The sequence below is a fragment of the Daktulosphaira vitifoliae genome, unplaced genomic scaffold (assembly GCF_025091365.1).
Source record: "Daktulosphaira vitifoliae isolate Bord-2020 unplaced genomic scaffold, ASM2509136v1 Scaffold_1, whole genome shotgun sequence".
NCBI lineage: Eukaryota > Metazoa > Arthropoda > Insecta > Hemiptera > Phylloxeridae > Daktulosphaira > Daktulosphaira vitifoliae.
In genome coordinates, this window is record NW_026099572.1 from 45,463,556 (window position 1) to 45,488,261 (window position 24,706).

Genomic DNA, 24,706 nt, shown 5'->3' on the forward strand with positions numbered 1-24,706 from the left:
AATTTTTAAATTGTACTTGAATAATAAAAAACATCTGTGATGATCTGGGGCTCTACATTACGCGGACACGGCTGTATTATTTTTTGGATAATTATTCTACCAGATACACTATTTACAAGGCCTACGAACTTATTTTTATAGACTACCTTTGCTCATCACTCATGATAAAATTGTTAAAAATAAAATATTTTTTTCAATAAGTATCCTAAATCATAACATTTACAACGTATATATGCTATGAATAGCTTAATCTGGATCTGCACACGAACCAATTGCATAAGAAAAGAGACAAAATATAAATGTATTATAGTTATCACTAATGGTATCCTACTAGTAGGTATATCTACAAATGAAATTCTATTATAAAGGAGCTTCATTTTACATTGTAACAAATATCATTATAAAGTTATTATAAATAAATATTAATCTATACTTAGCGTTTATGAACACAATACTTATTTTCCAGTCAATAAAAATAATAATTAGAAATTACTAAAAAGAAACACACAATACAAGGTTTACTTTTAGTAGATCATTTTTTTTTTTTTTTGCGAGAAATATTATTTTAAATATTATTCCTTCAGAAAAAAAACAAAATTTATATATTGTAAACATTTTTATAATGTGATTTTAGAAAATCCATATAAAATATTAGTCTAGTTATAAAAATGTTCAAAAGCCTCAGCCATATCGTGGATACTATAACTTCACATGTTTTAACAATTAGTAAACACACAAGTAATTACTGAATACTTTTTGCTTGCCATGGACAGTAGAATATGAAGATTTTGTCCCCACTACTTACTATCAACTGTAATAGCATTACATCTTCTGTTAAAGTACCCTGATGAGATGTCATAGTATGGTTACAATAGGTCAAGGTTTATTTTAGACAATTATTTCTGCTATCATTTGTAGTTCACTAATCGGTTATTATCATTATAATAATATAATTTTTATTTTCTTATTTTAACTATGCAAAAATATAAATATCTTATTCGACATATTTTGTATTTATAATAAATGTATTTATTTTTTTTTGTTATTGAATTTTGGGAAAATTTTTAATTATAAATATTGCGATATTAGTGAAAATTATATCTAAATTATGAATTAATTTTGTTAAAACCACTTAAAATATACAAAGAATTAATACATGATGGCTAAAAAAAATGCAGATCCAGTTACTCAAAGAATTTTTTGTTTTTTTTTGCGATGAAAGTATAGAATATTGTAACTATATATTATTAGATTGTCTACATGTTTTGTGTGAAACGTGCTTAAAAAATAACATTAACGATGGTATAAATTATTTTAATTTATTTTTTAACATTTACCGATTTAGAATCTAGTAATTATTATTTATCCAAAGAGGACAGAATAACATACAAGCCCATTGCAACAAAATAAAACCCTGGCACCTATCACTGAGGCATAGTGGTCAAATAATTTCTTTTCTTTTAAATTAAGCTGCAATACGCCTTTATTTATTTACGATATATATGTTTTATAACCCTTTTTTAAATCTTCATTGATTAAAACTTAAGAAAACGAAAAATATTTAATTAAATTTAATAATTGATAATTACACAGCACCTTAAGTTATATACACCTAAAAATTAATCATACCATACTTGTATCACTCCATGCTAATATTTTATAATGAATTACATTTAATAACTTCAAGTTTTTAATGTATATATTTAAATTTTAACTGACTTAAATAATTAATAATCTTGATTTTTTTAGAATCATATGAAAGATTCAAATACAACTCATAATGTTAGTAATATATCTCACTCTTTGCTTGAACATTTATGTCCTACTCACAACTCTGTAAGTAAATAAATATTAATTCTTTACAAAATTTTATTTATAAAACCAAAAATATATATTATAAGATTGCTACTACTCAATTATAGAGGGAAAAAATTTTATTTTTAAAGATATTTTTAGTAATTATTAATATTATTCAAATTTGTTTTATTAAAATTAAATTAAAGTGTTGTTTTTCATGGATTTTTATATAGGAGAACTTGAATTTTTATTGTAACTATTGTGAAATAGAAATATGTTCACTTTGTCAATTGTAGGAGCACAAAACACATTCATACAGTGGTTTAAATGAAGTCGAGGAAAGAATCAAATCTGAATTATTAGACAGGAAAAATGAATTGACATAAGGCTATAATAAATATACAAAGTATATATATATAGGGTGTTTAGTAAGTAAGGAAACTGGTTTCTATTGTTCTCATTGTTTGTAATAATTGACCTGTTTCCTTACTTTTTGAACTTCTTAGGTTTTTTTTCGGCTATTATTCTGTCACACATACAATCCTCCAGTCTTCCCTATCCTCTGCTCTTACTCTCTAATCCTGTCCTTCATTCAGTGCTTCCTTAATTTTTTATACATATTTTTTTTCAATCCTTAAGTTAGTTAATATCAGTCAGTTAGTTATGGTGATTAGATTGATGTATCCTAGGAAAATTTTAAGTGCAGTGATTTCCCATTTCCTTCTGTATTAGAGCCATAGTGTTTGCTGCCATCATAATTGACATGTTTTAAACCATCTGACAACCAAGAGAGGCAGACAGAGCTTAACTTCAAAGCTTGTTAGCACCTGAAGTATCTACTGTGTCACACTATGTCCTTAAATTATATGTTTATTTAATAATAACTACTTCTTTGGTAACAAAATCAATTACCATAGAAAATAAGAATGTAGTGTTCATCAAATTATAGGTTATTAATTGATTTGAAATTTAATAAAATTAATAAACTATTTTCTTTTACTAAATTATTTATAATAATCAAACTTCCTTCTTATTTTTTATTTTACTTAAATTTAAGAACATGAAACTACTTTAGTTGAAAATAATTTTTATTTGTGTTTTACTCTTATTAAATTTTTATATTTAACAATACATACTGCAGTTAATTTGGGTAAAAAATTATCTTGTCTATATTTAAATAAACTATCACATCATTATAGTACAAAAATTCTAATAGCAGAATCCCAAATCTTATAAAAATTAAATAATTTCAATTTCCAATGTGTTGTGTAATTATTAATTATTTATGTTTCTAAAGTAAGTGTATGTTATTTTAAGGTTTTAAAACAATTGAGACAATAACGGGGGAAGAAGTAATGTCACAAAAAAATATATATATTACTGGAGAAAGAAAAAACCACTTATGTAAAAAACTTAGACTTATGACAAGTGTCATTTTATTTTCAACATGGTTTTTATTTCATTTAGAAATTTGGTTGAATTTTTAACCAGATTTTAGGATATGTATTTATATTTATTGCCTCAACAAATTAAATTTACTTTAACACACTTAGTATTTTCAATTTTATCTATATATATATTTTTTTTTGCACAGAAAAAATATGACTAATATAACAAGAGACTTGAATGTAATTGAAGAACAAAAAAAAAATTATAGATTTAAAAAAAAAGAAATAGTTTGTAATATTAATAAGACTATATCAGTGTATGTATATTTATAAAAAACTAACATAATTTTCGAAAAATAATGCAATGTAATTGTATACTTTAAAAAAAATATTTCTGTCTTTCATTGTGCAAAATAATTTTCTCATCAAAGATAAAAATGTGGTTCCACGAGTAATTTTTCTAACATATTGTTAGTATTTTAAAAAAAAAATATTACATTTTTATGAAAATGGGTTAAAAGTGGGAAACTAAGTTCTTTCTTGAATACGAAGAATAACTATTTATTATAATATTTTAGAATTCTATTATTTAATAATATTTAAAAATTTACAGTTAACATTTACTGTTATGGTGAAAAAATTTTCAAAAGGAGCTCCTGAAAAATTCTTAAAAGTGTACATATATGTTTTAGTGTGCTAGAACATCAATAATTATTTTATTTATTTATCTTAGGATTATTCAAGAAATTAATTGACAAAGTAACCTATTAAAAAATATGGTAGAGAAACTATATAAAAGTAATATTAACCAATAAAATTAAATAAAAAACAAACTATTAAAGAAACAAAATGGTATGAACTATTATGTTGATTTTATAGATATTGTTATTAATAATAAGAATAATAAAGACATAATTAAACAACAACAGTATGTAAATTTGAATTAATTTTTCTAACTAAAAACATTTACAGATGTATTAAAATACAGTTAATTTCAGGAAAATTAAAAACCGGTTAGATCACATTTCTGTAAGTATATCTAAACATTTGGAAGATCCTGTTCAGTTTAACATGTTTTCATATGCATTAAAAAAAAAACTCAAACAAAATTTAGTAAAAGCTTTAAAATGTAAGTATTAATATATATTTTAATATTTTATTATAATTTATCAGACTTTTAACATTTAAAAAATTAGTATTACAATTATCTTCTTATATAAAATAATTTTTACAACATTATAAATTTTACTTGTGATTTATGTCATTTGTAGTTTTTAAATAGCATACAATTTAATTATTAGAATTTGTTATTATAATTTTTGGCTCAATATTAAAAAAAAAACTATTTTTATCCTCTATAATTAGACAAAGGTTTGTATTTTCTAAAAAAAAAGCAAATGTCCAAAGCCGAAACTATATACAAGGGTGTACATAACAGGCAAATAGAGGTCAAAACCTCTCATGGTAAAAATAATCACATACCAAAAGTTCATTTATAATTTGATTGGATTGAATGATAAAAGTTATTCTTGTATAAAACTCCACCTTCATTATAAAACTCTAAACACTTCACTAAAATATATAAATTAAGGTATATATCAATAAAATACCTTATTTTGCCTATGTAAACATCTAGTAGAAAAAATACAAAACACTAATGGTAAAATTAAAATTTTCAACTTTATATGGAACCTAAAAACTGACCAATATATTTCATAAGTTATAATAGTTAATCATAATTATTTTTATGTTATAGCAATAAAAGATTATACACATTTTGAAATTGATAATATTAATACAAAATTGCCTAAAGAAAAACAAAAAAAAAAATTATCAATTACACCATTAAAAGTAATTAACATTTTACTATAAAATCTATTATATTATTTATCTGTAACTACAATATTTAATGTATTTAAATTTATATTTCTACAAATTTTAATGTTATTAACTACTATTAGAAGTCTAATCTAACTTTTAAGAAAAATACTTAAAGTGGAACCATTTATGTTAAAACAATAAAAATTAAAACACAATATAATATTGTACTCTAGAAATTAAAAAAAATTTGTCCTAATTTAGTCAATATTAATATAATAATGTAGTATTTGACAAATACTTACTTTATTTTGTGTTTTTATTTAATAGCTTCCAAAAGAAATATCTATTTCACTTTATCAAAAACAAAAATTAAATACTACTACATATTCAAAAAAAGTGGTCAATGACATGCAGACATTTCAAGCTTTGGTAATTCATTGTATTAAAATTGATAAATAATTTTCTCAAATTATGTTAAGAAGGACTTAAGTCATATTCAGAAACTTTTTCTTAATTACAAAAATAAAATTAGTAAAATTCGTAATATGATCAAACAATTTCAACTATAGCAATAAAACGATAGACTCAATGAAATTTTTACTTATTACTTTTATTTTGTAAAATTTAATTTTAAACAATTTTTGTATTAAACATTAGGTCATAACATATATGGTTCATCAGATATGATGAAATATTCGTAATTATGCCAATTTTGACAAAATATTATTTATTTTGACATCCTTCTGAAATACTAATGGATTTAAAAGGAAAACTGTTGAATTTATTTTATACAAAACGATTAGATCTACAATTTAGTTTCAATTATTTTTTTTGTGCTAATTTACAAGTTAATTGCTGAAAACTAAAAAACTGTATCTTTTTGCTGATTTTCAACCTCAAATCAGCACGGGTTAAACTTATGTAATCGGCCTAATATTTTTTGAATACACACAATTTTGAAGGATGATCCCAAAGAATTTTCAAACTTTTAAAAATTAAGGGACTCCCTAATAAGTATAGATGATATAATATATAATATATTATGATCATGATTAAGTATCACTATCATAAATGACGCTTCGATGAAAATCCATTAAATTTCATAATAGTTTGTAAATTTTTAATTTCGCAATTTCTATATTTTAAAATGTCATTCAAATATTAAATATTTTTTACAGAAATTTACGGTTTTTGGTTTTAAAGTCAAATAACTATTGAACAAATAGTGGAAACTTTTTTTTTTTTCATCATAATGTATTCTTAAAAAGACTTAATTTAATATATTAAATTTATTTATTTAATATACTGAATTTCCAAGAACATTTTTAAAAATTAAGTTGAAAAATGAATTTTTACATGTTTGAATAGTGTCTTTCAAACCTTTCCTGTATTTTAGTTATTCTTTATAATTTTATAAAACATATACTAAAAGAAAGCATATTGCCTCTAGATTACTGTGATAAAATTTCATTAAGATCAGGGTTTTAAAAAAAGTTCATAACAATTTTAAAATGCAGAAAATACCATTTGAAAGGTTTTTTTTTCTTCAAATTTTTTAATCTAATTGGTTTAGCTACATTAAAATCGGTCCAGTGAGAACTAAATATTTTTTTTTTTAGTTGAGAATAATTTTTACTAATGTCCATTTTAAACATTAATTACTGCCAAATGGCCCAACTCAAAGCAATTAAATATCTATTATCATTTAAACCATATCAATCTACTAGTAAGATATTTACTAGTATTGTTAAAAAACACAAAATATTTGTTGTCAAAAATTAAGTGTTGACATCTGTAAAATATTTAACTATCCCAAGTTGACACCATTAAATAAATCAACTATTGTCATTCGTTTTTGTATAATTAAATAAATTATTTATAATGTACAACCAATATTATTTTCAGGTATCAGAAACACCTCAGGTTACAAATATAAAACACAGTGGTATATATGAAACAAAAAAAAATATTTCAAGTATATTTTCAAAACTTTTTTAAACTTATGATCTATTTTTTATCATTACAGCTTTACTTTTTATTTATTTATTATATAAAAAACATGGTGTATAGTTTTTACTAAATCATAAATAGATCTTAATTCTTAAACTAATTTTTGAAATTATTGATATCACTGTTAATGATAAAAAAATGTTTAAAAATGGGTTAAATTTAAAATTAAGTTTTAATTCAAATTTTCAAGTCAATCACTATTTTTTTGTTATAATTTTTTATTTGTAATAATTTTGTGATTATAGTTCTATCAAGAGTGATTTTTTTTTTTGTACAAGAAATCAATGCTATAAGTATATCCCCCTTTTACTATAAATCTAAATTTTATGAAAAATAACTGAAAAATTTTAAGAATGGCCACATTATTGAATGACATGTCTATCTTCCTTTTAAAAGGCTATAGTAACAGATAAACGCTCTATCGGATAAAAATTAATTGTTAAAACAAAATTGTTTATAATTTTTTTTTTTTCATATTATAAAGTTAAAAATAGGTTTCCATTTAAGTAAATTTAATATAGTTTTTAACCACAAAAAGATGAAAATAAAGTTATTTAACTACATATTATTACACATTTTATTTAATTTAATCATTTTTCTTTATACAAAAATTTTAAATTCTCATGAATTTCTGAGAAAATGAGGATCTTACTAAATTTAGATCACTTTGTATACAGTTGAGTCACAGACATATGACAAATTCAATAACTTTTAATTTAATAATTATTTTATTGTAATTTTTTATTAACAGTTTTTGCATTTTTATACAATGTTAAAAGCATTTTTGTTTATTATATGTCTATCACAAAAAAAATCGGTAGCACAGTGGGGTTGTGGCATAGTTGGGACAAGTATAGATGATATCTGACAGTGATTAAAATCACTATCATAAGAAACATTTCAATGCAAATCTGTAGATAATGTTTAATTTTAAGAAATTGGTGGATTATTCTAAAAGCAAAATAAACTTCTATTTCCTTATTAATATCCTGATTACAAGTTTTATGATATTAGTATAATATATGAATAAATATTTAATAAATTTAAATTTATTACTAAATATATAATAAATTTGTTTGACTCTGATGGCCATTTGTACTTAAAAGATAAATTGTCCGGACAAATTTTTTTTTTACTTATAGTACGTAACATAAGCTTTAATTTAACATATGTTTAAAGGATGCAGTATTTCCATACCATTTTCTAAAATTAAGTTGAAAAAATTGACTGTTGTAAAAAAGTTGCTGTTTTGAATCTACCTCTGTAGGTATGTAAATAACGATGTTGTCAAAAAATTTATATCAAATAAAAGAGAAATACCTTAAATTTCTATATAACAAAAATTATTTTGATTTGTTCATTTTCGAAAAAAGTCATGGCATTTTTAAGACAAAAAAATGTTAAATATGATTTTAATAGTCTAAAAATAGATAAATTATATAAAATATATACCATGAAATGTTAATTGTATTATAAGTTATAAGATTTGTCAATTAGATCTGTTCTACTCTGTATATAAATATATAATATATATTATAACATTTTTGGATATACAAGTCATTTTTAACTCGTTTACCTATTTGAGTATAATTAGTTTTTTTTACATTTTGTTGATTGTAGAATTATGTTATGTTTTTTATTTTTGAATGTTTAATAAAGACATTTTTTAAAGTCAATCCTTGCATCTGTAAGGGTAAAAAATAACTTATTAAAAGTTAATATATAGAGGTAGATTAAGTAAAATAATGAATACAGATTTTTTCAAAAGAAATCACTAATAGCAACACGTCCTTAATAACATAAAAACCTCTTACGGTAAACTCAGTTACTTATTAATCGCATGTGCACACGTCAAGTTTAATTGTCGAAAAATTGAGAAATTCATATTTTGTGTGTTATGATGAATTTTTAAAAATCAAAACTAGGTATTAGTATACTTGAGAAATTGTTATTAATTATTCTCTTAAATATCATAAAAATATTACTTAATACCTAATAATTCATGCGTCAATAGAATTTAATTTCTTTACACTAGTTTTGGTTACTAAGTTTAACTATCATTTTCGCAATCTTATGCCATAGCTGGAAAAAGATGACAAAAATGACAATATTCAAGAAATCTCATATTTTGCTATTATAAGATAAAAATTATAAAAATTTGTAATGTTAGGTTAGATATTGAAATAATTCTCAGGCAAATTTCAATTTTTAAATCCACACACAAAAGTCAGGAAAAGTCATAGGAGCTTAATCTAGCAATTTTACCCCACTTTATCTAAATCTAAAGCTTATGTTAATAGATAATCTTATTAAGAAAATAATTGGCATGGGCGCATTTTAAGAAAAATATTTTGTTTCGAGTCTAATTCAATTTTTATTCTCCCTATAAAGATTTATTTATAAAAGTACAAATAATTTTTATAAAGCTATAACAAAATTTAAGCTTAGACGTAAATTTTCTAAAAATGTGGCTTTAACTCCATTGACTCTTATGAATTTAAGAAGCTAAATTCCCTCTATATTTTATTTTTGAGAAGTTATTTAAACTATAATATATAAACTGAAGGCATTGGCATAATTTTACAATAAATTTAGGGGGCTAAATGGATTTTTCTCTTACTCAAAAATTATTTTAATATAACTATTAAAATAATTTCATATAATTTTGGAGAACTGCAAAAATGTTTAGGAGTACTTAGTTTTTTGTCTAATTATAAGCTTATGACTGGAAATAAACAATCTTGGTAAAAAATGTAATATAATTTTTAATGAAATATTCTTCTATTCTTCGAACGTTCTAAAATATATCTTCATATCACAATAAATATATATTTAGAGCCCTCAATTTTTTCCGTTTATTTAATCGATAGTTATAATTATGATTCTAACGAGAATGTGATTTAATGTATTTATACAATTAATTAATGTTGTATGTTTAAGTATTATAATTAATGTATATAAACATAATATATGGTACATAATAAATTTTAATAAAACTAACACATTTAATGCTTCAGAACTGAAACCTGTTGACCGACGTTAACCACTCAAAAGAGCGGGAAGCACATCATATTATCAATTTTTGTGAGTTGATAACATGAACATTTCTAAGAAATTCCTATATAAATTTTGTTTACAACCCACTTTATAATTATTTGTGTAATTTTCTGTATGTTACAGTAATATAATTACTCAACAATATAATTTAAGTTACTTTTGACTTACTTTTATTGGATTAATTAATAATTGTAAATCATTTTATTTTATGTATAATATTCAATGTTGACTTATGTATACATACAAAGATTTCATATTATAATATAATTTAATTAATTAAATTATAACTCGGCCACACAGTTCCTCAAGATTTCATATTATAGCTAAATAAAACGAATTATTATAAGTAAGTGTCTCTTTAAGTCTTAGTTCTATAATTTATATAATTATTTAAAGTAATGTATACAGTAAAATAATTGCCTTAATATTTGTATGACTTTTTTTTAATTGATGTAGATCATAGGTAACATAATCATTAACTTATGTAAAAGTATACTTATTTAAATTTAAGTACTTTTTTTTATGTATTTATTATCAATAAAACATATGTTAGTGGAATTTAATGAATATATATAAATAATTTTGTTATTGTAAGAAAGTACATATGATTAAAGACACATGTTTATCCAAATACACATATTATCTATATATGGATTTATTATAAATGTGTTTGTGTAACTATTTATTGTATTATTATAGTAAAAATACATTTTTTTTCAAATAAATAAAATATAAAAATAATGAAAAAAAAAAATAATAATAAATTATTGATAATCGTACCAGGTTAATTTTTTCAGTATTTACTTCCTAGCCGTCCATTTTTTAGCTGTAAATATGATGATTAATGATTCACTGTGCTGCAGTATAGTTGCACTGTGAATAAGCCTGTTCTTGATTCTTATACAACAGGAATAATTTCAACAAAATTTTTGGAGTAGCATTCTACTTACATCCTTCCTAATATTTTTTTTATCTTATTTAATAATATATTTAAGGTGATTCTTTAACTATAACTATATTCTTTTTTTTTAGAAGTTAATAGTGTCATATTTATTATAATTTTAAAAAAATCATCCTTCCTATCTTCTTAATAATTATCAACATAAATTTTTTTATTGGACACATATATCATCAGTGGCATATTTATATATTTTCTGCGTGTAGGCAATTAAAAAAATGAAACCCTAGAGAGCTGTGGAAAGCCCCATGACATCAATTTTTTGTGTTATAATTAAAAAATGTATCGCCAAATACGAAATAATGATGGTCAAAATTTGCCGCTGTAAAATATATATGTATAATAATGCTTCTATATATTTATTGTCATTTCAATACCATGTATCTCTAAAATGGGATTTTTTAATGTCTAAAAACACATGATATTGTATTGAAAATAACAATATTATCTTTGATAATGGAGTGTCATATATGTTAAAAACAAAAACAAAAATTAATAGTGAGATATTGCCATTTACAATGCAATATCCATGTGTTTCCACGACATTAACAATTAAATATCATCATAAAAGAGATGTTGCAAAAAAAATTCTATTTTGAAAATAGTTAGTACTGCATTTAAAATAAAAATATGTTTAGCTTGCTTAAAAATAAGAAAATGACAAAAGATTAATAACCATTAATCTAGTATTTTGAAAATTGTTAACACATTAATATAAAGACTGCAGTTAATGTATAGGTCTGTTTATATTTATCTCTAGAGACTTGTGAACTGAATTACTCCTTCTGCCCTGATATAAAAACCTAATAACTTTAATAAAGCTGTTATAAACCGGTTATTTTTTTTATTTTTAAACTGCTTAAACAAATAAGTTGATACATTTTTAAAGAAGAAATAAGAGAGTTAGGAATTATTTTCCAATAGCAACTTCATTAACTTTTGAAAAGAAAAAATTATATTGTAATTCATAATTTTTAAATTTTACATAATTGATAGTTAAAAAATCACTATTGTTTTTATTGAATATTTTTATTTACTAATTAAATAATTAAAAAATTATAAGCAATATTTTAACTATGCTCAAAAGTTTAACCTTAATAAAATTAATTATTTTTATTTTAGGTCATATTTTTCTAGTATAATTTAATTGGAGGAGTCAATATTATCTTTTGTCTTCTCATATAAATAAAATATGTTTGACTATTAAGAAGAATTTTATATGATTTTATTTGTGCTCAATATTAACTATAGTTATATTTATACTTCAATTATTAACATAACTCTTTAATCACTTACAGTTTCAAAAATTCTTTCCTTTTCAATTACTTTATATAAAGTAATAAACCCAATGTTTTGAAATTAATCAAACACTTAAAATTATTTTGCTTTTATCAGATTAATTTTTATAGCTAAAGATCTTTTATTTAAAAAATTTTCTTTATTAGCTTTTCGTAATAAAGAAATTCATGAATTTAATTTAATTATTTGTGAAACTTCTTTGAATTTAATTAATTTATTAAATATATTTTGAATATTATAGATGAATTTTATTTTCAGATTATGTCTTCAGATTCCAAAACATATGAAAAGCCTAAACTGGACTATCAATTTAATTTAAATTGTGTTTTCTGCAATAAAGAATCCGATAATTCAAATGATTTAAAATTATTAAAATGTTTGCATGTTATATGTGAGAAATGCTATGAAAAAAACAAGACTCCGACTGAAAACAGTTCAGATTTTGGTATTGTAAAAAAAAATTTTTATTTGCATAAAATGATTTATTTAATATTAAATTAAAAATATTTATAAATTATGAGTAAGTAATCATTAAGAAAGAATAGTCATTAATGGAATAACTTTCTTTTATTTATGGTTTTTATTGTTTACTAATATAAATAGATTTCCTCGTAATATTTATTTGGGGGACAAAAATTTGAAAAAAGCTAATTTTATTATATAATTATTACTTATAGCTACCACTAATTTTACTGTATAACCAAATTGATCTTTCAATACTAACATCTAAGATACTTTCTGATATACTTTTAATTAATATCCCTAACTTTTCTTATTTTTGAACTAAGACGATTTTATTTAATAAATTAATGCGATAATGATATTAAATTTATTAGTAAATTTTTTAATTTTAAACATGTAATCTTTTTTATAAATAAATAATAATATATAATGTAAATATCATAATTTAATTATTTTGTAGCATATGTATAAGTAAGTGAAATTATCAGTAAAATTTTAGAATTTTAATTTTGAAATATTGATTCAATTTATAGTCTATAAAGAGTATAATTTTTAATATTTTTTAATTGTTGCCATGCCATGTTTATACATTATTCATGTAATATTAATATATAATAAAATAATAATCATTAACTTATTTAGATATACAGTGTAAATGTCTAAAAAAAAGTGCAAATAAAGAATTAGCTGAATATCCTTTTTTGAGTTCATCTAGTTTAAAAATAAATAATGTTTGTCAAATAAATAGTTGCAATAAACAAGCACAATTAAATTGTACCACGTGTAAGCAAATAATTTGTTATGAATGTGTTTCAGTAAGTACTAATATTATAAAGTATGAATGTTAATGAATATATCTCGGTCAAACGTCCAATTTCTCTTTTTTTCAAGTATTTGTTAAATTTAATCTTATTCAGTATCCTTTATCTACAATAATTCAATTAAACTTTAAAAATGTTGGTTTATTTATTATTATAAACCAGTTAATTTTTAAATCATAAGTTAATGGGTGATAATAGATCCCTCCCTCTTTTTTTATTAAGATGTTAATAGGATTCTTAGGGGTTTTTCTTTTAACTTAAAAAACTACTATTATATTTGCATAATTGAGTAATGCAAAAATTTTAAATATTTTATAAGGAAAATAAATCATTTTTCAGAAACACTTCTCTGATCAGTCAATATCTCATTCATTTTCAGTTCTTTCAGAGAATGCATTATTTTGTTCTAATCACACTGGAGTAAGTTGTTTATTATTTTAATTATAACATTTTAAAACTTGTTTATTTCAATATACTTAGTATTTAATTTATTCAATGTAAAAAATAAAATATTATATAAATAAAATTATGATATATTTATACTTTTTAATTAATATATTCTTTGAAATTTCATAGGAAATTATGAATTTATATTGTGAGAATTGTAGTACAATAATTTGTACTGATTGTTTTTCAACAGATCATAATACACATACAACTAAAAAATTGGAAGATGCAACTCGAATAACAAAAACTAACATATCAACAATGTTGATAGATATTGAGTGAGTTAAGTTATCTTCATTATTGAGAGTGTCTGAAATTTTTTAATTAAAAAATGCAATAATATTTATTTTTTTACTTTTTTAATCATATTCTTTCTTTTATAACATTTATGCATGCAAAATAACAGATAGATTGGAATAGAATAATTTACATTTACATGTGTAGTTGAGTGAAGTAGAGAGAAGGGTCTGGTGTGTTATATAATTCCAATGAGACTGAAAGATAAGTTCTATAAGACTATAGTGAGTTCAGCTATAATGTATAATTCAGAGTGTTGGGTGGTTGACAAGAGAATAGAGCAGAGAATAAGTGTTGTAGCAGAGGTGAAAATAGATGAATGTGTAGAGTGACTAGAGAAGGTAGGATAAGTTACGAACATATAAGAGGAAGTATAGGTTTAGCGTCAAATGTAGATAAGATGAGAGAAAATAGACTTAGTTGATTTGGTCATGTTATGAGGAGAGAGGAATCATAAGCTATAAGAACAGTTATGGAAATTAATGTTGAAGAAAGTAGAGGTAGAAGAAGACCAAAAAGGGATGTTATTGAATGTGATATGAGAACAAAACAAATGTGAGTAGATGATGTGGGAGATCGTGTCAAGTGGAAGTGTAGGATAAGGGTGGCCAACCTCAAGTAGTTGAGATAAAGACAAGAAAAGAGTCTTCCTCTACACTTTCTTCCTTCAACATTAATTTCTATAATTTTTCTTACAGCTTCCGATTCTTCTTTCCTCATAATATGACAAAAACATCTAAGTTTATTTTCTCTCATCTTATCCACAATTGACGCTACACCTATTCTCCCTTTTATATGTTTGTTCCTTATCCTATTTTCTCTAATCACTACTTCACTCATTTATCTAAGTATTCTGATCTGTTACACTCATTCTCTCACCATAATACTATTTCTCCATTCTTTTATTATTTTCTCTTCTAAAAGGATTTTATTAAAAAGATCCTTCAACCACCTTATACCATCACTGCGTAATATTTTTCATACTTCTGCTGGCACTTCATCTGGTTCTACTGCATTATTCTTTTTCATTAATACCATAGCCTCCCATACTTGTAAAAAATCATGTCTGTTCTAACCTAATTTTTTGTGAGTGTAAGTCTTATTTTTATACTATTGTAAATGTTACAAAGTGTATTAAAAAGTAAAGAATTAAAATTTTTTAAATTTATTCTAATTTAGTACTATATTAGACACTATAATTGATATGTTTCAAATCAAACATTTTCTTAATAGTAATTTCTTATAATTAAAAAAAAAATTTATAGATCTATTATTATTTTAGGAAGAACATAAAATATATGAAATACTGTCTCAAAGTAATTGAAGATGACTTGCCTAATTTAGACCGAAAGAAAGATGATGTTAAAAGAAAGATAGATGATTTAGTGTCTAAGTAATTAATTTTAAATTTAGTTAATAACTTTAAAATATAATATATGTTGTATGTTATGTGTTTAATTTTAGCATTATTACTGTTGTTAATGACCGTGCTCAGATTTTAAAGACCAATGTGGATGCTTGCTACACAGATAGTGTAAAAAAAGCACAAGAAAATAAACAACGTATTTCAGAATTAATAAATCAGAATATATATTATACAAAGTTTTCAAACTCAATTTTAGACCATAAAAATGTGATAAATATTCTTAAACACCGAAAGTAACTACTTTTAAAGTATTATCAATAAATATATTGTTGTTTATACTGCAATAGCACATATCTCAGTAGGTTTTCATGATGAACATAAAACAAATTTTAACGCCCTAATGTTTATACATTATATTATGATATATTATATTATATTATACATTTATACCTTATGGTGATGTTATTTTGATAATTATCAATAGAATTATGAGACTCGCCAAAAAAAAAATATGCAGAAAAAATAATCAGGAAAACTTTTTATCATTATTGATAAAAATTTTATTTTGTCAAATTTTGAGATACGTTCTGTTGTAGTATGAGTCATAATATTATATATAATTAATTATGTTAATTTTTATTTATGTAGTCTTATTTTAAGCCAACTTCACTCCATTAAACAAATAGATATTATTCCTGAAGTATCAGATTTGAATTCAAAAATTGTATTTCAGTATGAAAATCATTTACAAAATGTTATAGCAGGTAGATGTTTTATATTCGCTTAATGTTTTACTGATATTTCTCTGATTTTAAGACATTTGAGCCTTAATGTAAAAATAAAAAATATTTAAATTACAATAATAATTTTGAAATTATTTGTAGATATAAAAAAAATTGGATTTATTACAACAAATGCAAAAGATACTATTGTGATTCAAGAAAAATTGAAACAAGTAAATATTTCAATAAAATTAATTGAAATATAGATTAAAAAAAATTTGAAAGTTTTATTTAAATCAATTTTAATATTCAGAGTAGTTCTTTTATCATGAGACACTTATTTAATTGAAAAATAAAAATAAGATTGATTTTTTTTAGCTACATACTTTTCTAAATTTATTTATCATAAAATAATTTTTATATTTATCCCTTATACTTTATAAGAGTGTCAATTTAATTTTTAAGTGCCAAAATATATAGCTAAATAGTTTATTTATCAACTAATGATCTAATTACAAAAATTACTGGTCAAAAATAACTTTTGAATCCGTATTTCAGAAGTTATTAACAATTTAAAGTAATGACTAAAGGTGAGGTATTGTTGCTACTATTTTTAACACTAGAAATTTTTTCGGCCTACTCTTTCCTCCTTTTTGGTAAAAAAATGTTAATTAATTTTGAAAAATTGGATCAAAAGTTATTTTCTTTCTGCCATTTCCTTAATTAGATCATTATCTAGTAAAAAGTTAATTGATGTTGTATGTTATCATTTGAAAAAATTTAATTAACACATAAGGTTGTCCTATAATTATCATTTCTTTATAGTTCATTAATTTAAACATCCTCCACCATTTTAATATAAAATAAAATTATAAAAGAATATGTATTTTTAAAAACTAGTGATTTCATTGTAATATTTTACTCTAATTTTAATTGTATTATAGTGATTTGTGTTGCTTTATTAATAAAGTAGTTTATTTTCAATTAATAATTTTATTGTTTTTGTAATTTATTTTTCTGAAGTTTTTATTGTAAAAATTATTTATGAAATAAAAAATTTTTCTTTAAAAATAATTATTTTTTAGTAGTTATTAAGTATTGAATATTTTCTAAAAAAGAAAAAATATTAATTCAATATAATAATTATTTTACAGGCTTTGGAGAATGATATTTCTAGAAAAAATATCAGTATAACTGACAAGACACCTCCTTCTTCTTCATGTCCAATGTTTCCAAAAAGTAAATAAACTACTAATATGAGATCATAATAGTGTAAAAAGTAATTATTAAACCACACAGAAATTTATAAATGGTTTAAGATGGTCTTTTACAATTTATAAAATTATTTTTTGTTTTTAAATTAAATTAAAATTTTTAATTTGCTAAGTATAGGGTAATTTTTTTTATATTATTCACTTAATTTCTTTTAAATGAATAATAAAATTAGTTATTATTTTTTTTAGTTAAATATGAAAAAATGTATTAATAGATGCAATTTTTTTTCTTAAATAAAACAAATTTAAATTGAATAAATTAGCATAAAATATTAAACAAAATATTTCAACCTCAGAGATGTATTTGAACATTTTACATCTAATGTAAAAAAATAAAGCAGCTCCTTTAAAACCCAATATCTCTATCATAGTGAGACTAATATATTTTTTGTTTCTCTAAAAATCTAAAAGCTTAAGAAGTACATTTGCTGATAGATTATAATTTAATAATATTAAAAATTATACATGTTAATGTTACAATAGTTTTAAAAAAAAATTTATATGTACACACCGAACACACATTAAATACACTTTGATATGACTCGATGTTTGGCTTAATAATTTCAAAGTTGAATTAATCTTCTTTACTTATATTTAATCTTTTTAAAAACAAGTTAATATTGAATAATATGATTTTGGTTTTATTTTAGCTGATGACCAAGTTGAAGTACATAACCTTTATTCTAAAACTAATCAAGTAAGATACCTCAAAAATATATAACTTAGCAATAGATCAATTTAATGATAAATTAAAATAACTGGATCTATGAAATTATAAATTATATATCTAAAGAATTATTATTAATCATTATTTTATCAAAGTTAACTATTACAATGAAATGTAAATAAAACAATTATAATATTTCTCTATATAATGTTTTAATTTAAAATAATACATTGATTATTAATGTAAAGTAGATTAATAAACTATATAAAATTGCCTTATTGTTAAAAAATAAATAAAATTATTAGATTGTATTATATCATCATAATTATGATTTAATTATTAACCAAGAGAAATAAATTTACTTTCTATTTTATTTCTTGTAACATGTCATTTTGAATCGTTTTATCTTAGGGTTTTAATATTATTTTTTATAACATTAATGGATTTAATATCAAGTATTACTAGCTAATAATTGTATCATGTGTTAAATTACAGATTTTTCATTCCAAGAACAACAATAATAAAAGTGTTGGTGAATATTCAGGTATTTATAAGCTATAATTAATAACATATACTGATAATTATTAAAATAACAAATTTTATTAAACTTAAGAAATTTATTTAAAAATTAACTATTAAATTTAATTGTATAATATCACCACCTAGATATTAATTTTTAGAAAAATACTCTTATCAGAAACTAGTTATCAGTATAGATACACTTATTTACATTTAGCAGCACAAATTTAAATATTACTTAAAAATTTTTTAAGTTGAAAACATCAGAAAATTGTAGGTTAAACTCATGCAAATACTGACTCACCATATTTAGTAAAAAAAAAAGTTAACTTTTTTTTCTTTTATGTTTAAAAATTGGGGTCCCTGATGATGAAAAATATATTTAAAAAAAACCATTTAAACGTGTTATTTTTATTTTATAAAGTTTTTAACATTTAAAACTTTCTTTAAAAACATTTAAAATTTTTTTTTTGTTTTATTGCTCTATTTTCAATTGATAATGATTGACAACTAAATAATTTACACATTTTACGCTGTGAAAGTTTTGTATATATTTTAGCTTCGATGCGAAGCTGAGAAGGTATTGGTTTTACTATGATGTGTTTTTTTTTTTTGTGTCTGTTACCACTTTTTCTCTTACTGAACCGTTTTCTATCAATGATACGTCATAAGATCACAAATTGTATCTAATTGAAGACATTACCCTCAAAAATCAAAAAAAATTCCCTCGTTCCCCGTAAATGGGGGAAATCTCCAAAATAATTACAAATTTTAAAATGGCTAATTTTCAACATTTTTTTACTTAAAATTACCATAACTTTTTTAAAAATGACCGAATCAATATAATTTTTTTTATAGATACCTTAGGTATATTTAAAAAATTTTTATAGATGCATGATGTCTATACCTATCATTTGGTAATTTTTTTTATAAATCTGACCCTTTCTGATCCTAAATCTGCCCACAGGGGGGATTTAAAATGACAACTTTTCCACAAAAATTCACTTTTTCTACTTAACTTTTGATAATGTTCCCGAAAATCTAACACTTTTATATATATCTTAAATTAAAGCTAATGTAATATACTTTATTATGGAAAAAAAAATTAGGACTTTATTTTGTTTTCGTGGTGAAAATGGCTACCAAATGCTATTTTTGTGTGAAAATTCTCGATTTTATATTTTACATTTTTTACTTTAAAATGTTATAACTTTTTAAAAAATGTATGGACCAATACAATTCTTTCATGAGAAGTAGTAATTATATACATCTTTCATTCAACATACTTTTTTTTAAATAAAACAATTTCCCTTTATATATTAATTCATATATTACATTTATAAGTGATAAAACTTCCAATGAGAATTTAAATAAGGAAATATGAGATCATGTTGCTTTTGGAATAATCCACCAATTTTTCAAAATTAAACACTATCTACATATTTGCATCGAAGTGTTTTTTATGNATTTTTTAAAATTAAACACTATCTAAAGATTTGCATCGAAGCGTTTTTTTTTGATAGTGATTTTAATCACTGTCAGATATCATTATACTTGATCCAACTATGCCACGTCACCACTGTGCCGCGACCCCCCTGTGCTGGTTTTCTATTTCTGGTTTCATAATTTATGAGTAGGAGATAATGTATGAATTGCTGCTACTTTAGCAAATACTTAAATTTCTGGCAAATAGATAGTAAAAACCGATAGCACAGTAGAGTCGCGGCACAGTGTGAGTGTGGCATTGTTAGGATTAGTATAGATGATATATGACAATGATTAAAATCACTATCATAAGAAACGCTTCGTTGCAAAGCTGTAGATAGTGTTTAATTTTAAGAAATTGGTGGATTATTCAAAAGCAAAATTCTAATTCAAATAGAATTAAGGAAAAATTGCAAAAAAATGATAGCCACGGGCAATGATTTTGTACTAGATAATAAAGTATAATTTTGAATACACCTATGTATTTTGTAGCCTTATTATTATGTTTAAATAAGGAAATATGAAATATGAGTAGCTTTTGGAATAATCCACCAATTTTTCAAAATTAAACACTATCTACATATTTGCATCGAAGTGTTTTTTATGATAATGATTTTAATCACTGTTATATATCATTATACTTGACCCAACTATGTCACTTCTTCACTGTCCACAACCCCACTCTGCTGGGTTTTTTTTTTAAATTAAGTGAAGAATGGTCGTAAAAATTTTTGCTGGTCAATAACCAGTGTTTTAATATTACTTTTAAAGATTTAGAAAAGGTGAACAGCAGGGTAGTATTTACCAACGCTTTAATTTTACCTTAACATATAATTAAGAATTCTTTTATGTTGCGTACTCCGTCTGTCTATTACTAAAAATTATAAAAAAATTTCTAAAAAAATTCTAACACCTAAAATCTACTATTATGTATAGAGATTATATTAAATTTTAAGTCACAGTATTACATGACAATAATTGATTTTTTGAATGTATTTTACACCTAGCGATACACTTTGTAATTAAAACATAGTGAGTATGTATATTTATAATAACACATATTACACAATACTCACTAACAAAAATAAATACTGATATATTAATATGAGCGTAAAAAAAAGCAAGAGGAGAAGATAATTCATTTGATGAAATTATCAATTCAAGTTTTGAAAATAATGATTTAGTTTTATATTTAAGTATATTAAGTGTATAAACTAGTTTTCTAAATGAAAGATGTATGAAAAACATGAATAATAAAATCTCAGCGTGAGATTTACATAATACATAAGACGTGTTTACATATATCTACGTGTATGTATCTAAAAAATTGTTGCCCTTCACTCTGTAGAAAGTTTCTCCGCCTCAATTTTTTTTACATTGTTTTAAAAAAAAGTGTCTAATACGTAATTATTATAATCAATAAAAATAAATATCACCCCTTAAAATTATAGCTGTAAAAAGGTCACTATAATGCTCATGTGTAAATTCAGCCCTACTTATTTATTTTTTTGTTATGTGACAAGAGATAAAAATAAGTGATATCGAAGGTCCTTTTAACAGAAAAGATAAAATATAAAAAGTGATGCTAATTTTGAACTTAACTCAAAAGACATAAATTGATATATGATAGTAAAGACTAACTAAATAAGAAAATCAAATCCACTAAGTTCCCTTGAATGGGGGATCAAAAAAACTAATTCCGAATTTAAACTTGACGACTTCAAAATCATAAGGTACAACTTTATTTATAATTTAAATTTAAAATTTTAATCTATATTAATTTTAGGGTGCTAAAGTTGATTTCATAATGTCATAACGTTAAATAGTCTAATGAAAATCACCAGGAATGGTCTGAACACTTCTCATTATCCTTATAAATAGTTAATTGTAAAATTTATTTTATTGCGCGGGTATCTTATGTACTAGGTTATATTTGATTCCATTTTCCAGTATTAAAACCAGGTAATCAATCTCAGAGTAACAATAATAATAAAACACTTTTCGAAAATTGAGGCGATGTTTCGTTTAATATAGAGTTGAAACCATTTTTTCCAAAAAAAAAAAAAAATGGGAAAAAAAATTTGTTTCTTGCACCAATGTCCCCTTAAAGACACGGAATATAGTATATTTTACACGACAACGACGTTCAATTTCAATTATCTTATATATAGTTAATAAACATACCCGTATGTTACCAATAAGATACCCGTACAGGAATAATAGAACTCTACCATTACATTTCCAGATCTCCCATTGCTATTTGATAGTTTATTAACACTCATTAATATAATGCAAAATAAGCCTGCATAAATTGTGACGCGTTTAAAATTTGAATGACATTAATTATTTTAAGGTATTATTAGATACAAAAATATGAGAAAATAATTTTAATTGTACACACTTAAATTAATGCAAAAAAATATAATTCAATCTCTTTTTGTTTCTCCTTAGAAATTGTATCAACTTGTAATATTCTCCTCTGGAATATTACAAAATCAATACTTTTTTTATTTCACAGACCACAGAAAAGAATACGCTAACACTATTACGCATATAATTCTGACCTTGGCCACTATAAAGTAGCCATGAATCATTATTATTCTCAGCGTCTTGGAGGCATCACAAAAGCATTAAATAAGGGAAGTTAATAAAAATAACTATCTTGCCTTGATATTCCCCTCTATATAAAGTCTCCTTTTTTAACCTTCACTGCTCCCCCTTTTTTATGTCTTTCTTTTGGTTATTACAAACTTTAATGGAAACATAATGAATGAAAATTATCTAAGAAAATGACTGGTCAATAACAACTCTTAAGCCATTATATTAAAAGATAAGTATTTATACATTATGGCAGTAGGAAAATTGCAGTTCAGGAATGTTTATGGATAAAAATAAAGGGATCCATTCTTAAAATCTTTCCTATTGCCTTTGGTTTTTGAGTTTGAAGTTAAAATTTAAATTTTTTACACTTTTTGGTCATTTGAATCGAACATTTTTTTAATAATCACTTAAAAATAATCTTTGAAACATTTTGAAGAAACAACCAAAAAATTATTAATGATTTTCATTTTATTACAAAACTTTTAAGTGTCGGTAAAAATTAACTTCAGTTGTTCAGTATATATGTATGCTATTATATATTGCTGAAGAAATTATACATCATAAATAATAATTATGATTTTACAGATATATCTGATGATAATGCAATGAAAGAATGTGACATATGTTGCAAAAGTTTTGTAGACTCAGAAAAGTTTGTTGAATGCTCAAAATGTCTTAGAATTTATCACCTCAATTGTCATTTGCCGCTACCTTTAGAAAAAGACATACAATGGTACAATTAAACAGTTAATATTATTAATGATGAATTTTCCTTTTTTTTCTTCTACTATCAATATTGATATATTTGTTTATTTGTTAAATAGTTTAACAAACTTGCTCTAGATTACAAAATTATACTTTTTTATATATATTAATCAATATTTTAGTTCTATCTCTAAAAAGTGGACTTGCACTCTTTGTATTGATATTGAACCACTTGCCTCATCTTATATAGATGATGATAGAAACAAAAGTATTTTTAGCAAGATTATAAGGCGTATTTTATTGGAGCTATATTGCCAAAGTGACGATAGTTTACATTTTATGGAATGTCCTAATATTGATGCTGTAAGTAATTTATATCAAAAAACATTTTTAAAATAATTTTAATTCATCATATTTTTCAGAATTCTAGATATTATGATAAAATTAAAAATCCGACATCATTAAACAAAATTAAGGACTGCTTACAGTCAGATATTCCATTGAGCATTATTAATGATATAAAATGTATATTTGAAAATGCAATATCATACTATCATGTATGTAATTAAAATTAGTATTTAAACTTTTTTATGATAGATTAATTTTATATTATTTTTTAGACCTCAGATCCACTATATAACTCTGCCATTAATTTACTTGAATATTTTAATTCTATGACTTCAAAGTGGCTGCCCAATTACCAACATATAAAGCCTAATTAATTTTTAATTATTATTTTACATTAATATGATTTTTATATATGTATACATATTTATGAACACGACCAATATTATAAATAAAATTGTATATTATTTATAAAACTGAATATTAACATTTTTTCAATATTTGTTCATAATTTTTTTATATTAATAGAAAAAATTTTAATTATTTTCATTTAATCGTTTATTCATTTACATCTAATTGCTATTTTTATACATTTTAATTCCTCAAAACAGTTAGTTCTAAAAATTAATGATAACAAATTTTAGTCTACTTAATTTTTAATAATG

At 22.6% G+C, this 24,706-nt stretch overlaps 2 protein-coding genes across 3 annotated transcripts; both read left to right on the forward strand.

Moving 5' to 3' along the window:
* The first annotated feature begins 1,023 nt into the window (after positions 1-1,023).
* On the forward strand, positions 1,024-8,279 carry LOC126899398 (uncharacterized). Its single transcript, XM_050674318.1, has 11 exons — positions 1,024-1,302; positions 1,750-1,836; positions 2,031-2,225; positions 3,392-3,502; positions 3,799-3,860; positions 3,919-4,113; positions 4,184-4,314; positions 4,942-5,036; positions 5,334-5,435; positions 6,912-6,981; positions 8,196-8,279. The coding sequence occupies exons 6-11, from the start codon at positions 4,040-4,042 to the stop codon at positions 8,267-8,269; spliced, it is 546 nt and encodes a 181-aa protein (XP_050530275.1). The 5' UTR covers positions 1,024-1,302; positions 1,750-1,836; positions 2,031-2,225; positions 3,392-3,502; positions 3,799-3,860; positions 3,919-4,039; the 3' UTR covers positions 8,270-8,279.
* LOC126899139 (transcription intermediary factor 1-alpha) lies at positions 8,102-24,590 on the forward strand. 2 transcript variants are annotated; one of them, XM_050673714.1, is made up of 17 exons: positions 8,102-8,283; positions 10,034-10,419; positions 12,589-12,775; positions 13,435-13,607; positions 13,953-14,033; positions 14,190-14,338; positions 15,640-15,750; positions 15,822-16,016; positions 16,372-16,487; positions 16,608-16,678; positions 17,600-17,684; positions 18,370-18,416; positions 18,882-18,930; positions 23,577-23,724; positions 23,879-24,059; positions 24,119-24,253; positions 24,317-24,590. In XM_050673714.1, the coding sequence occupies exons 3-17, from the start codon at positions 12,592-12,594 to the stop codon at positions 24,416-24,418; spliced, it is 1,827 nt and encodes a 608-aa protein (XP_050529671.1). In that variant the 5' UTR covers positions 8,102-8,283; positions 10,034-10,419; positions 12,589-12,591; the 3' UTR covers positions 24,419-24,590. The 2 variants fall into 2 exon arrangements, with proteins under 2 accessions (XP_050529671.1, XP_050529682.1); XM_050673725.1 differs by lacking the exons at positions 8,102-8,283; positions 10,034-10,419; positions 13,435-13,607 and having other exon boundaries at positions 12,644-12,775.
* The last annotated feature ends 116 nt before the right edge of the window (positions 24,591-24,706 follow it).